Source organism: Pantherophis guttatus, chromosome 6, assembly GCF_059756535.1.
Source record: "Pantherophis guttatus breed Tessera chromosome 6, ASM5975653v1, whole genome shotgun sequence".
NCBI classification, from domain to species: Eukaryota; Metazoa; Chordata; class Lepidosauria; order Squamata; family Colubridae; genus Pantherophis; species Pantherophis guttatus.
The window spans coordinates 10,283,523-10,297,564 of NC_142068.1; the positions used below are offsets into that span (position 1 = coordinate 10,283,523).

The 14,042-nt window shown below is 41.9% G+C and overlaps 1 protein-coding gene across 1 annotated transcript; it reads left to right on the forward strand.

Annotated features, from left to right (window-relative positions):
• Positions 1–11,485, forward strand: LOC117678138 (fetuin-B-like). The gene is made up of 7 exons (XM_034438885.3): positions 1–264; positions 3,169–3,276; positions 4,941–5,028; positions 7,163–7,317; positions 7,793–7,906; positions 9,006–9,095; positions 10,192–11,485. Exons 1-7 carry the CDS (start codon positions 58–60, stop codon positions 10,480–10,482), a joined length of 1,053 nt encoding a protein of 350 aa, XP_034294776.2. The 5' UTR covers positions 1–57; the 3' UTR covers positions 10,483–11,485.
• The last annotated feature ends 2,557 nt before the right edge of the window (positions 11,486–14,042 follow it).

Sequence of the window (14,042 nt, forward strand, 5' to 3'; positions counted from 1 at the left end):
TGCTCTCTCAGTACAACTCTATTTGCTGTCTTCTTTGATGCTGCAAAAATTTCCAAAATGGCCCTTTTAATTTCATTCTTAATTGGGATACAGCTGTTTCATGCAGTGACTTCTGTTCCACTTCCTCTCTTCCTTTCCCCATCATGCAACTCTTTGGAGGTAACGACTGCTGCAGAAGTGGCCCTCAACAAACTCAATGCAAATCGGAGAGAAGGCTACGTTCTTGGTCTCCAGCGCATTTTTGATGCCCAAGAAGTTACTGAGGTAAGATCTCCTTCTACTGATTTTTTTTTCTTTTCTTTCCACTCAGCACCTGGTGTCCAATCATGGTAGCATTAATGTATCTGAGCAGGAATGAATCTACAAAATCATTTGATGGTACCCAAGAGATGTAGCCTAGATTTGGTAGCCCTAATAAAAGACATACTCAAAGTAGGGACAGCTTTACCATTAGAATGAGTCAAGCAACTAATATATATTTTCTGGCAGATCTTATTATCACAGGTGAATCCCATCCTCTTTTTTTTAAATGGGACAGTGTACTATCTGTCCAAGGCATTCTAAATTAATGATTTGAGATCAGGTTTCAATATAATATATTCACCATTGCTAGGATTAAAAATAAATCTTTTGCTGCATGTAACAAACCATCTGGAGTAAACCGTGATTCTGTGGACACTGGTTCTGTGATGAACTGCGGCATGACATGAAAGCAACACAGAACAGGTCTGACTCCCCTTTATTGCTCCAACTTTCCCCCCAAATGTCCCCACATTTACTACAAGTCCTGGAGCAAAGCTCTCACATGCACCTTCAGCAGCCTCTGGCTGCAAGTAGTCCAGGAAGCAAAGTTAGCCAAATAGTAACCAGGGCCAGCAGTCCAGTAAGCCAGGTTAGCCGAACAGTAACCAGGGCCAGCAGTCCAGTAACCCAGGTTAGCTAAACAGTAACCAGAGCAAGAAGTTCAGCAAAGCAGGCAAATCGGGCAAGCCCCACAAGACAGAGCACAGTAATCTCCAGGCGTTGGCAAGTGCACACGAGGCTCCACAGATTCAACGCTTGTTCCCAACAAATTCCCCTCCTGCCAGCACCCCTTTACATCTTAGTCTCCAGGTGTGCCTTGTGAAGGGAGGCGGGGCACTCTCCTCCCTCGTAGCTGGCTCAGTCTGCGTTGTTTTCGCCTTCTCTCTTCTCTTCTTGCTCTAGGATCAGGAGGGGGTGGTCCTTGCTCTTCGCCTGAGCTCTGTCTCTCCTGCTCCTCCCTGTCTGCAAGCCTTTTGTATACTCCTGAAAAGCCTTGCCCAGACTGACTATGCCCTTCCCCAGTTTCCTCCAAAGCCAACAGAGATGCCTTCTCAATCTCTGTCGGCTCTTGTTCCAGCTCACCTTCCCCCACAGATTCAGACTCCGACAGAGGCATGACAGGTTCCCTCTAAATTTCTTGGCATACAAAGTTCCAGTATGCTACAGTCTTTTGCTGCCTAAGTCCCCAACAGAACTGGTCCCGTGTCATTTAAGCTTCTCAAAGAAGTAGGTGACTGCTGTACCAAATGCAGGGAAGGAAATTTAAACAATGAAGAAAAGAGTTTAACTAGTTTCCCAAGATGCATTGAAGATGCAGTGATCCATAGAACATTAAAATATTGAGTGATTCATCCAGTATCTGCAGGTTCTCGCCAGTGGTGGGTTGCTCCTGGTTCACACTGGTTCGCAAGAACCGGTAGTAAAAAAATTTAGTAGTTCGGAGAACTGGTAATAAGATTGGCTGGTCATGCCCCCGAACTGGCCCAGTCGCCGCTCGCTTACCCCGCCCACCTCATCAGTGGCTTTGGGGGTTTTTTTTACTTTTAAAAGCATTTTTCTACAACCTCTTTGGCTGAAAAAATGCTTTTAAAAGTTTTTTTTAAAAAGCCTCTGATGATCGCGCGGCTCAGCTGGGATTGTCAGAGGCTTCTGAAAGTATTTTTTCTGCAACCTCTTCAGAGGTTGTAGAAAGAATGCTTTTAAGAGCCTCTGACGATCCAAGCTGAGTTGCCTGATCAGCAGAGGCTTTTTTTTCTTTTAAATGCCTCTGACTATCCAAGCTGAGTTGCCTGATCAGCAGAAGCTTGAAGAGGTTGCAGAAAAATATGCTCTTAGAAACTTCTGATGATCAGGCAAATCTGCTGGGATCGCCAGAGACTTTTAAAGGTATTTTTTTCCCTACAACCTCTTTGTAGGAAAAAAACATCCCTTTAAAAGCCTCTGGCGATCCCAGCAGATTTGCCTGATCGTCAGAAGCTTCTAAAAGCATTTTTTCCTGCAACCTCTTCAGCCAAAGAGGTTGTAGGGAAAAAAATCCCTTTAAAAGCCTCTGGCGATCCCAGCAGATTTGCCTGATCGTCAGAAGCTTCTAAAAGCATTTTTTCCTGCAACCTCTTCAGCCAAAGAGGTTGTAGGGAAAAAAATCCCTTTAAAAGCCTCTGGCGATCCCAGCAGATTTGCCTGATCGTCAGAAGCTTCTAAAAGCATTTTTTCCTGCAACCTCTTCAGCCAAAGAGGTTGTAGGGAAAAAAATCCCTTTAAAAGCCTCTGGCGACCCCAGCTGAGTTGCCTGATCGTCAGAAGCTTCTAAAAGCATTTTTTTCTGCAACCTCTTAAGGTTGTAGAAAAAATGCTTTTAAAAGTAAAAAAAAAAAAGTTGGCCACACCCATCCAGTCACATTACCCCCAAGCCACGCCCACAAAATAAGCCACGCCCACAGAACCGATAGTAAAAAAAATTAGAACCCACCCCTGGTTCTCGCCCCCCATTCATCGGAGACTAAGGAGCAGCATTGCAGTATCCCACCAGAGCTGCAAATCATTTTGGCATGCGCGCAATATCATCAAGCAGGTAAAAAAGATATTAGTCTTGCATCACAAGACAAACACAACTATGCCTGCATTACTTCAAAAGCAAGATGGGTGGCATATAATTTAAATTAATTGGACATCCTTGCCCAGTTCAAGGAAGTTTCTGGATTTATCTAAGAATGGAGTTCCATTTCTTGACCTCAAGTGAAAATCAGATGATTTCCTGTCTTTTTCTGAGTTTTGATTTGAAGGTTAATTCATTTTCATCTGATGTGTTCAAGTTGATTAACAACCCGTCTTGCCTTTTCAAGAGTTTGCCTTTGTCCATAACAGGGTGATGAGTCTGTTTTCAACCTTATTTTGGATGTGCTCGAAACCAAATGCCATGTCCGGAGCAGGAAATCCTGGAAAGAGTGTGAGTTTAGACATCTGCCTGAGACAGTAAGTAATCAATTTACTTATTTTTTAAAAAAAAACGCCCAAAGGGGTTTAGAAAGAAGTAAAAACTGGGTTTTGAACTGGTTTGCAAAGGTGGCTGAGGGAGTTACTCCACCTGCTTGCCATGTGATAACAAACCTTCTCTTCACAATAGCCTTCACCACTTCTCCCATCTTACTACTGGTTCCTTCACATCTCTTGTGTTCATCATAATTCCCTGCACTGAGGTGGCATTTCAAGTCAATGGGATTGTACACATGAATCAAACTGAGTGCAGGAACTCAAGAAATGGCTCATACTTTCTCTTGGCCGGCCAGTCCCACTGTTCCATAGCTCTTACACTTGGGAAAGATTTCCTAATATTCAATCCAAAATCCGCTCCTGCAACCTAAACGGGTTCTTCCATGTCTACACTATGGCAGGAAAGGATCCAATTCTTGGCCTTCTTCTAAATGTCCCCCTTTTGGGTACCAAAGTGATCCTTGCCCCCTCCTCCCCTCCAGTCCTTCGTCAAACAAAACATTCACGTCACCTTCAATCTCTTAATTTAGGACTTGTGAGCATTCTCATTGTCCTTTTCTGACACTTCTCCATCTCTCTATCTCTCTCTCGGAATCCTTCTAATTATAGAAGTATAATTAGATATACTAAGTATACTAATTAGATATACTAAGTATATTAATTTTCTGAACGAATACTTTTGGCCTTTGGCCTTTCAAGTTTGCTCTAAAAGCAGGAAGTAGATCAGGTGGAATTAAGATCATGTCTGCTGGATCAATCATCTGTGCTGCATGAATGAGTAACTCTTAGTAACTCCTAATATATTCTGCAGTGGAATAAAACAGACAGTGGGGTCATTGTTGTGACCCAGGCCCACATAGTTAATATTAAATGCAAAACAGTTCCAAAAAAACAGATTTTATTAAAACAGCTGAGAATTAACTTATTCTCAGTGTATTCCAAATTAAATGAAAGCAAAGTCCTCAAAACACCATTCTTCAGTTTATCTCTGACCTTGGGATAATTAGGCAAACTGCCAAAGGCTTTTCTTGGCAACAGTTCAGGAACAGAAGACGCTGACAAGAAAGAAATACATCCAAACACGAAGCAAATCTCTCAACAAATCTCTTTGTTTTCCGGCAAAGAGGCCAAGAGCCGTTGCTGGTCTTTTAAGCCTTATGGGAGGGGCCAATCATCTCTTGGCCTTACTCCAGAGTCGTCCTCTCTGCTTTAGCTGCTCCTGCCTTCTGGTAGCTCTTCTCATACATGCACTAAGAACAGGCTCCTCTTGTTCCTCTGCCTCTCTACTGTCAGCCTCTGGAGGCTCTGAAGTCTGCACATCACTCCCCGATGGCCCTGGCCCCATCTCTGCCTCCGATGCAGAGCCCTCATCCGGGCCTTCCCCAGCCTCCAGGACTGGCCCATGTTCTTCCTCAGCCTCATCGCTGTCCAACTCCGCTGCCAGCTCCGCAGGCTGCTAGCGGACCACAGGAAGTCATACAAAATCACAGGAAGAAATGCAGGTGCTGTAGAGATGTGGAAAACATTATGAAAGGAAAGTAAACCTGAGTTTCAGGTATGGGAAAGATCCAGCTTTTGATTATGTGTCATGGAATTATTGGTAAAAGAAATGGGTAGCACTAACACACTATTTTCTTTCATTCCAGGTCTTTGGCCATTGCGAAATAATAATTAAATTGAACAGGAAAACAAATGAATCGTTGTTATACAAAAGTGACTGCATTTTACGCCCTCGTATGTATTTTCCATATTTGCTGCATGGAGGCTTGCCAAAAATATATATCCGAGCACATGCATCTTGCAATTGTAGTTTTACACAGATCCCCAATGAAGTTTTAAAAATAGATTCTGAAGCCCCAAAATTAAATTTTAAAGACTTGTTCCATTGTTCCAGGTATCTTAGGCTACACCAGCGGTGAAATCCACTTACCTTCACTACCGGTTCAGGAATGGGAGTGCGCATTTTACCACATGTGCAAATGGTAAAAAACGGGACATAATGACGTCCCGGCAGGTGGGCACTACCAGTTCGGTGAGCAGGACAGAACCGGGGGGGATTTCACCACTGAGCTACACCTGTAATTTCAGTTTGCTCTGTTTCTCAACCACAGGTGCAGCTTGGCCCAATTTCCTTTTCTGTAAATTTTTGTTACAAATTTATACATTTTTCACACACTTTTTTCCACCAGCATTTTTACTACTATAAGATATTATCTTCTACTAACTACGCCTGCATTTCCATGCTGGTTTTTGAATTGCACTATCAAATTAAAATAAAAACAACTCCTACTCAGACCCAAATCCCATTTTCCAGTCAATTCATGATGCATTGTGTGATTGTCAGCATAGAAGAGGTGCAGCCTCTGCTAACATCAAAAATATAGTAAAAGCTGTGGTTGAAAGGTATATTAACTTTGACAAGTTGTTTCTCACTAATGATTACTTTGCTGCCTTGCACCATATGGTAACTTCCTAAAACTGACCCTCCATGATAAAGTTATGAGTATGAATGTTTGAAAGAAATACAGTATAAACCTTGGGAAATGAGGAAAAATTGCTAGGAACCTGCTACATACCTAATGAAACATCTACAAGCAAAACCAACAAGCTGAGAGAGCACCACAATCAAGGGTGGGATTCAGCCGGTTCTGACTGGTTCGGGCGAACCAGATGTTAATTTTACATCCAGTTCACCGAACCGGTAGTTGCAAGGACTGACTGACCCCACCCACCCCACCCCGCCCCTCTCAGGAGTATCTGTGCAGCCCGTTTTGGATGTGAGGTAAGTGCAGGGCATATGCGGAGGCTCTGGGAGGGGGAAAAACGGGCCTCCTGCAAGTCCAGAAATGGGCCTATTTCTGGCCTCCAGAGAGCTTCCAGAGCCCAGGGGAGGCCATTTTCACCCTCCTGGAGGCTCTAGGAAAGCCTCCGGAGCCTGGGGATGGCAAAAAACGGGCCTACTGGAGGTGCCGGAAGTCTGGAAATGGGCCCATTTCTGGCACCCGGAGAGCCTCCAGAGGCCAGGGGAGGCCCTTTTTGCCCTCCCGGAGGCTCAACAAAAGCCTCTGGAGCCTGGGGAGGGTGAAAATGCCCCCCCCCTCCTGCCATGGTGTAGGAGGCCAAGTAGGCCACGCTTCCATGGCCATGCCCACCCAGCAACGGGGTAGAGAACCAGTTGCTAAAATTTTTCAATCCCATCCCTGGCCACAATCCAACCCTGAGCTATAAGATATTTGTCATGCCTAGAAGCCATATTGTCTGTGTGCCTTGAGGATCCAGGCCTGCCACAATCATACCATGGGAAGTTGGGAGGGAAGGATTGTATGAGTGGAGTACAGATAGCCATAACAAACTTCTCTAAGAGAAGTTCAAGGCCATGGTATCCGGCAGCTGTGCAAAGAAGAAATTGGAGGATGTCTTCTGTTCGGGAAAGTACTGATTGGAGCTGTGTGGACATGTGGGAGATGTGGGCAAGGTCTTGAACTCTCTTGTGGGTGAGGAAAACCCGGAAGCTTTCAGATTTGGGTTTTCCCAGATGTGCCAATATGACATCTCTAATAAAAGTTAGTTTTGAGGAACTTCAAGCTTCGGAGTCTTCTTTCGTTGGGGGTGTTACTTGGAACCCCTGACATTATTCTTTTCTATTGGTTCCTGCCTTCAGATTTGTTCCCGCTCACAATGACAGGCTTCACTGGTTCTGTGCTGTTGAGGGTTGTGTCAGGTTGCTAAACAACTATGACCCTGATGAGATACAGGTTTGACAGAGAAGCTTAATTTTCGAGCTGATCGAAGCTTTTTGATTTAAATGTACAAGCTGATATTCAAACGCCTTGCCTGACCTTTTCAAATGATTTTTTTTCCCCTAAAGATTCTGTATCTGGTTGTCCTGACTGTCCACGACGCGGAAACACTTCTGAAGACATTTTTCAACAAACAGCAAGAGAGAGCCTGGCTAAATTCAATGTTGAAAGTAACCACAATCATTATTTTGCTGTTCTTGAGGTCACCAAAGCAAGTTCACAGGTAAAGCTGAAACAGAGTATTTTTGAGCAAGAGAGTTGATGCTGTATGCTTGATTTATATAGAAAGTACTGCAAAGACCAGGGTTTATGGGAAATGTAGAAATTGAAAATAATAACAGAAATAATTCCAGAAGAGGGCAGCTGCTTTCTACCTTATTGCCAAAGGAAGTATAGGGACTGATGGTCAAAGTCTGCAGGAATCTGACTTAAAGTATATTTTAATTTTTAATTGCCAGTGATCTTCCCAGAAATCTAGTTTCCCACATGGGTTTGACTCTAATCTTTCTACAATGTTACTTTCAATTTGCTTACTGAATATTTTAGTGTCCTCTTATTGATAACATTTGACAATGTTCTACCAGTTCTCCTGGTACTAAGAATCATGGAGACTCTCTGGAGAGCTTCAAGTTATTAAAGATTATGGGGAACATTTCCCACAGAGAATGTGACTCACTCTAGTTCATTACTTTCTACAGTGGGTTTTTGGTCCTTCTTACTACGTAGAATACACGATCCAGGAGACTTCCTGTCACAAAAGTACACCTGTGTCTGACATCACTCAATGCCCTCTCCTCCCAACTGAAACTGCAGTAAGTATTCACAACATTACATAAAACCTAATCCGACATCATGGCTCAATACAACGTTGCCTAAAACCTAGCTCATTTCTTCTGAAGAATCAAATTTTTCACTGCTCATATCGTGTTCTTTATTCATCTACGTCTGCCAGACTCAATGGCTGCATTTATAGAACATTTAGCCTGGCCTAAAATCTGTGGGAATCCAGACCTTCTCTTAGTTTGTTTCATAAATTATATGTATATAACTATAGTATATAATTATAGGAATATAGTCATTAAGATACCAAAAATAATACCTGGAACACCAAAACACATTTCCTAATTTGGAAAATTTGCTTCAAGAAATCCATAGACTGGTTGGATGCAGGGATGAAATGCTCCCGGTTCGGACCGGATCGCCCGATCCGGTAGCAATGACGGTGGGTGGTTTGGAGAACCGGTAGCAAAAATCCCTGCGCCCTCCCCCCATGCCCAGCTGAGCCGCGCGATAATCAGAGGCTTTTTTTTTTTACTTTTAAAAGCATTTTTTGGGTGGAAGAGGTTGTAGAAAAAAATGCTTTTAAAAGGCTCTGACAATCCCAGCTGAGTTGCCTGATCGTCAGAGGCTTTTTTTTTCTTTTAAAAGCAAAAAAAAATGCTTTTAAAAGAAAACAAAAGCCTCTGACAATCAGGCAACTCAGCTGGGATCGTCAGAAGCTTTTAAAAGCATTTTTTTAACAACCTCTTCAGGCAAAGAGGTTGTAGAAAAAATGCTTTTAAAAGTAAAAAAAAAAAAAGTTGGCCACGCCCACCCAGTCACATTACCCTACCACCACCAAGCCACGCCCACAGAACCGGTAGTAACAAATTTTACATTTCACCACTGTTTGGATGACTGTGAAAAGGAAGAATTAAAAATTCTAAGAAGCACAGCACAAGAATTCAGCTTTCCGATGGAGGCTCCATCATCTTTAATGGGACCACAGAAACTGTCATTCAGTGGAGCAATGAAGAAGGCCCTTTGATATAGAACTTCTGATCAACCACATCCACTGCTATCCCCCTCCATATTCAAAATTCTGAGCAGATTAAACTTTTTGGTTTAATCAACCTTTCTCTTTTGCTCTAGGAGGCAGGTCTATGCAAAGGCTCCGTAATCAACAAACCAATAAAATTTGAAAAAACTGTCACTGTACAATGCGATTTCTTCCCACATCCGGTAAGTTTCTCAGACAGCTATCAACTGCAGAAAATATTTATTTCTGGGTTGTTCAGTTTAATTTACTTTTTAAAACACATTGACTGTATTTCACCCAGCAAACCAACAAATTTTTCTGTTAAATAATAATTCAATAATTATCACAAGTTAAGACTTGGCTTGATTAAGCAGGCAGATGAAGATCTGCTTAATAATGTTTTTATGAGTTAATATTACTTTAAGAATGATCTTTATTAAATTTCAATTTTAAATTCTGCCTAAAGTCTTTGGAGTAAGGCACTTTGTAACTTTTAAAATACAGTAATGTAGTGAAAGGATTAGCAACCATCGAATGACATCCCTCCCACAATTAAATAAGTAGAGAAAGGATGAGTCAACCTTGAACCCCGTCAGGGTCGATCTTCAGGATGGGGGCAGAATTTGCTTACAATTCTGCACTTTAACCACTGTGCTACCAGGATGGCTTCTTAGGGAAGAAGAGCTACTTCTTAGCTGCATAATGGATGGAGAAAGAGGCTCAGAAGAGACCCTCCCTAGTTTTGGGGATGTAAAGGAGTGGGGCTATTGTACCTTCAGATTTGCAAGATTCTCTTAAAGTATCCATAAAGAAATTAAAATTCTCTCATCTGGACATGCTTCCAGTCCATCCATTTAGCAAGACTGACAGTGATTAAGATCGACCCCTGAGGATGTACAGTTGGAAAGATCTCTCCTTGTTGCATCCAGAGAGCAGAATGTATGAACATCAACTGTCTTGAACTATTCCCAAAATAACTAAGCACAATTGATAGGCCACGTATCAGGGGTAAAATCTTCCCGGTTCGGACCGGATCAGGCAATCTGGTAGCGATTGTGGCAGATGGTTTGGAGAACCAGTAGCGATGGCAGCGCGAGGCTCCGCCCACCCGCCAGAGTGTCGTTACTTCCTGGTTTTAACCAGGAAGTAATGTGTTTTTTATCCTCTGCGCATGCGCAGAGGTTCTGTGCGCACATGTGATGCATGCACTTCCGAATCGGTAAGAAAGATAAGTAGATTTCACCCCTGCCACATATGGACAATTCTCTAAGTCGCTTTATCTATCTTTTCTCTTATTAGCAATCAGTTAAAGATGGACAGACTTCACAAACACAGTCTGAAACACAGGAGCTACACCACCCTCATGTTACTGTCACAGAAACGCCACCACAACAGAAGGAAGCAGTGGTACAGGTGATCGAGTATCATCTTTCGAGCAACCATGACGTGCCAGAAGTTCCTCCTTATCCTAAAGGGCTTTCCGAATCAGCTGAATGCCCAGGAAAGGTTTTAAACGAGATATTTGGCCTTCATCTGCCTTCACGGCAACAGGCTGAAACTTCCCAAACAAAGAGTGATGTACAACACTGAAAGATTAATTCAGAGGAAGCCTCCCTCCCTTCTTCTGTCATTCACTCACTCACTCACTCACTCATTCACTCACTCGCTTACTTATCACAAGAACAGCAACTATTTTTCCGCTCAAGGAAATATTAAATATTGGTATCATACAAAGTGAAGAAAATTTGGTAAAACAAATTAGAGACCAGAGTCAAATGCATATAAAAAGTTTGTATAATATATTGATAGAAACAGACTCGGAAACAGAGTTAGTTAAGGATTGTATGATAAAATGGGCACAAAACTTTGAACAACCAATAATGATGGAAACATGGGAAAAGATATGGGTAAGAAATGTAAAATTTACACAAGCGCAAAATTGGAGAGAAAACTTTTACAAAATGTTTTATAGATGGCATTTAGATCCCAAAAAGTTAGCTTGTATGTATCCGAATTTACAATCTAAATGTTGGAGATGTGATTGTGATGACGCTACTTATTTTCATTTATGGTGGACTTGTAAAAAGGTTAAAGCATTCTGGATAAAAATTTGGTGGATTATTCAAAATATTCTTTAAAAGAGGATAAAGTTTACTCCACAGTTATTTTTGTTGGGCATAATCATGGATTGTACGGTTATAGAGACTAATTTGATCCTGAATTTAATAACTGCAGCAAGATTGTTGGTGGTGCAGTATTGGAAGAAGGAAGATTTGCCTACTACTCAAGAATGGATATTAAAAGTAGCAAATTTAGCAGAGATGGCAAAGATCTCAGCGTATTTGAAGGACTATTCAAATGAGAAATATATGATAGAATGGAGAAGATGGATAGATTATATTCAAAATAAATACCGGACTAAAAAATTTCAAATAGCTTACGAATAGATAGAGAGATGTTATTATGTATTCATTTTTAGTTTGGTAAATGGGGAGTTAAAGTATTAGAGAGATGTAAGAGGTTATAATTAATTAGACTATGTTAGATTATGATTGTTGAATGTTATACCCTGTATTTTGCTCTGGGAAGTAGGGAGGGGGGTGGGTGGGAGGGGGAGGGTTGGGGAGGGTGGAGGGAAGGGGGGGATATATATGTAAACTTTTTAAAACTTTTCAATAAAAAAAAGATTTTATATTTTTTTTTGTAATGGAAAAATTTAATAAAGTATATTAAAAAAAAAAAGAAATATTAAAAACATTCAATAAAAGAACCCATGTACCATGACAGTTTTTGTAGTGGTTATTTCAAAAAAAAAAAAAACCCATTTATTCTTTTGAAACAAACGCACAGGCTTCGCAGAGGACCCTTGAGAATGCCAGGTATTTTCCCTCTTGTAAGGAGCAGCACCTGATTTTTCCCTGGATGTTTCAGAGCTTGGAGAAAAGGCTCTTTGAAATTGGGTAGTAGTAGAAGTTATTTGATGTCTAGAAATCCAAACATTCCTTTACTTCTCATAAGATGCCTAATAAAACCAGCAAAGTAAACAATACTACAAAATGTTAAGAGGATATTTAGACCAGGGTTTGCACATTGGCTGGGGAATTCTGAGCATTGAAGTCCACACATCCAGCTAAGGTTGAAAAACATTGACTGAGACCACTGGTCCATGTCATGGCTTGGTGCAGGAATCCCATTTTAAGGCATTCCAGGAAAAAAAAAAATCCTCTAAATTCTTCTTGAATATATGTATTGAAGGAGACCCCAAGATCTTGCAGGACCATTGGTTCCCTAACTATGCAACCACAAGCATACTCCATAAAGGGTTAATTTGCAACTTTGAACCTTGGAATCTTATGCATCAAGGCAATGTCATTAATACATTAATTCATTGAATATATATCCCTCCACCAAAGACATTCTCAGGACCTCAGAAAATAAAATAAAAATAAAAACATACCTGTAATCCCAAACAGTATCCTATATACACCTCCACTGAACCCAATGAACTTGTCATAGGAGGCAGTGGTGGGTTTTCCCCGGTTTGGAACGGTTCGCAAGAACCGGTAGTAAAACCAGCGGGAGGCTCCGCCCACCGATCCCAACGTCATCAGGAAGCTTCTGCCCATGCGCAGAAGCGCGCACATGTGGCCCCATTGCGAACCGGTAGTAAAGGTAAGTACAACCCACCTCTGATAGGAGGTCATTTTGAATCCACTGAACTTCCTGTGGGAGGCCGTTTTTCAGGGCCTGTGCTGTTTCAGATAGTGAGTTATAGTGAATTAATTACCTTAAGAATTAAGAGCTGTCTCCTTAAGAGATTGCATTGTGGGAGATGAAGAGAGAGATTGCATTATGGGAAATGTAGTCCATGACATGTGACCACATCTTTGTGTCAGATTGGCCACTGAGGCTCTCTGCCTAGGTGCAGAACAAAGACCTGGCCATTATGAACTACCACAGAAGAGAGAAGCATGCTTTCTGAACAGGGGGACGGAACTAGGAAATTATACTAGGAAATGGGATAGATTATGAAATACTTGGATGAATCTCACCTTGACTCACCATGATTGTAAGTCTATGTTTGAGGATACCCGAAATAAATATAATCTGCATGAAAACCTGTTTGCTAGAGTTTATCTGCCTGTTCTCAGTAGAGCCAGATGCCTGGGGAAAAGAATAGGGCCAGCCCAATGACTGAAAAACATAGCCTCCAGGTTTCAGTCCATCTCTCCTCCTGAGAATGTTCTCCCATCTCAAGCAAAGTGGTTGGGCAAAATGCACTCTGCAGCTCACCCAGTGCCAAGTCCAAAGCATTTTCTCACGACCACTGCCTTGCGATGGAGGCTGTGTTAAGAAAGGATGTCAGGTCCAAATTCATCCAGTGACTCTCTCCAGTTCAGATCCAGCACCACTAACTGCACTATACTGACTGAAGATGTGCTAATAAAGTAGGAAAATAGAGAAATGGAAAGAGGCGTGTGTGAGAGAGTATGCATGTGTGCATGTGCGCACTCTGCAGCTAACTACGTAATATCTTTACTTTCTAATCTCAGAGAAACTGTTGCACAGGCCATGTCAGCACTCTGTTTATTGTAGCATGGACCAAGCCAAGGTATGATAGTCCCTGAAAATTGGAAGAGAGGAGGATAAGGGGGTGGCACTCAATCTAATCAATAAACTTTGCAAAGGATGCTATGTTTTGCCATGTTTCGTGTTGCTGATTCTCAGGTGCAACCGCTGTTCGTTTAGTGACTGTTCAAACTTACAACGGCACTGGGGGAAAAAAGTGACTTATGACCGTTTTTCACAAGATTATTGCAGCATCCCCATGGTCACGTAATCAAAACTCAGATGCTTGGCCACCGACTCATATTAATGACGGTGGCAGTGTGCTGGGGTCCTGTGATCACCTTTTGTGACCTTCTCATGAGCAAAGTCAACGGAGGAGCCAGATTCACTCAACAACCATGTTCCTAACTTAAGAACTGCCATAGTTCACTTAACCAGTGTGGCAATAAAGGTCGTAAAATGAGGCAAAACTCACTTAACAAATGTCTCAACAAAAAGTTTGGCCTCAGTTGTGGTCGTAAGTCGAGGACTACCTGTACTCTGATTTAATGCAATCCCCAGATAGTTTAGAATAGAATGAG

Coding starts and splice junctions, on each gene's coding strand:
- LOC117678138 (XM_034438885.3), top strand. CDS start 58: ATGGCCCTTTTAATTTCATTCTTAATTGGGATACAGCTGTTTCATGCA. Junction 265..3,168: donor ATGCCCAAGAAGTTACTGAG/GTAAGATCTCCT, acceptor TGTCCATAACAG/GGTGATGAGTCTGTTTTCAA. Junction 3,277..4,940: donor TTAGACATCTGCCTGAGACA/GTAAGTAATCAA, acceptor CTTTCATTCCAG/GTCTTTGGCCATTGCGAAAT.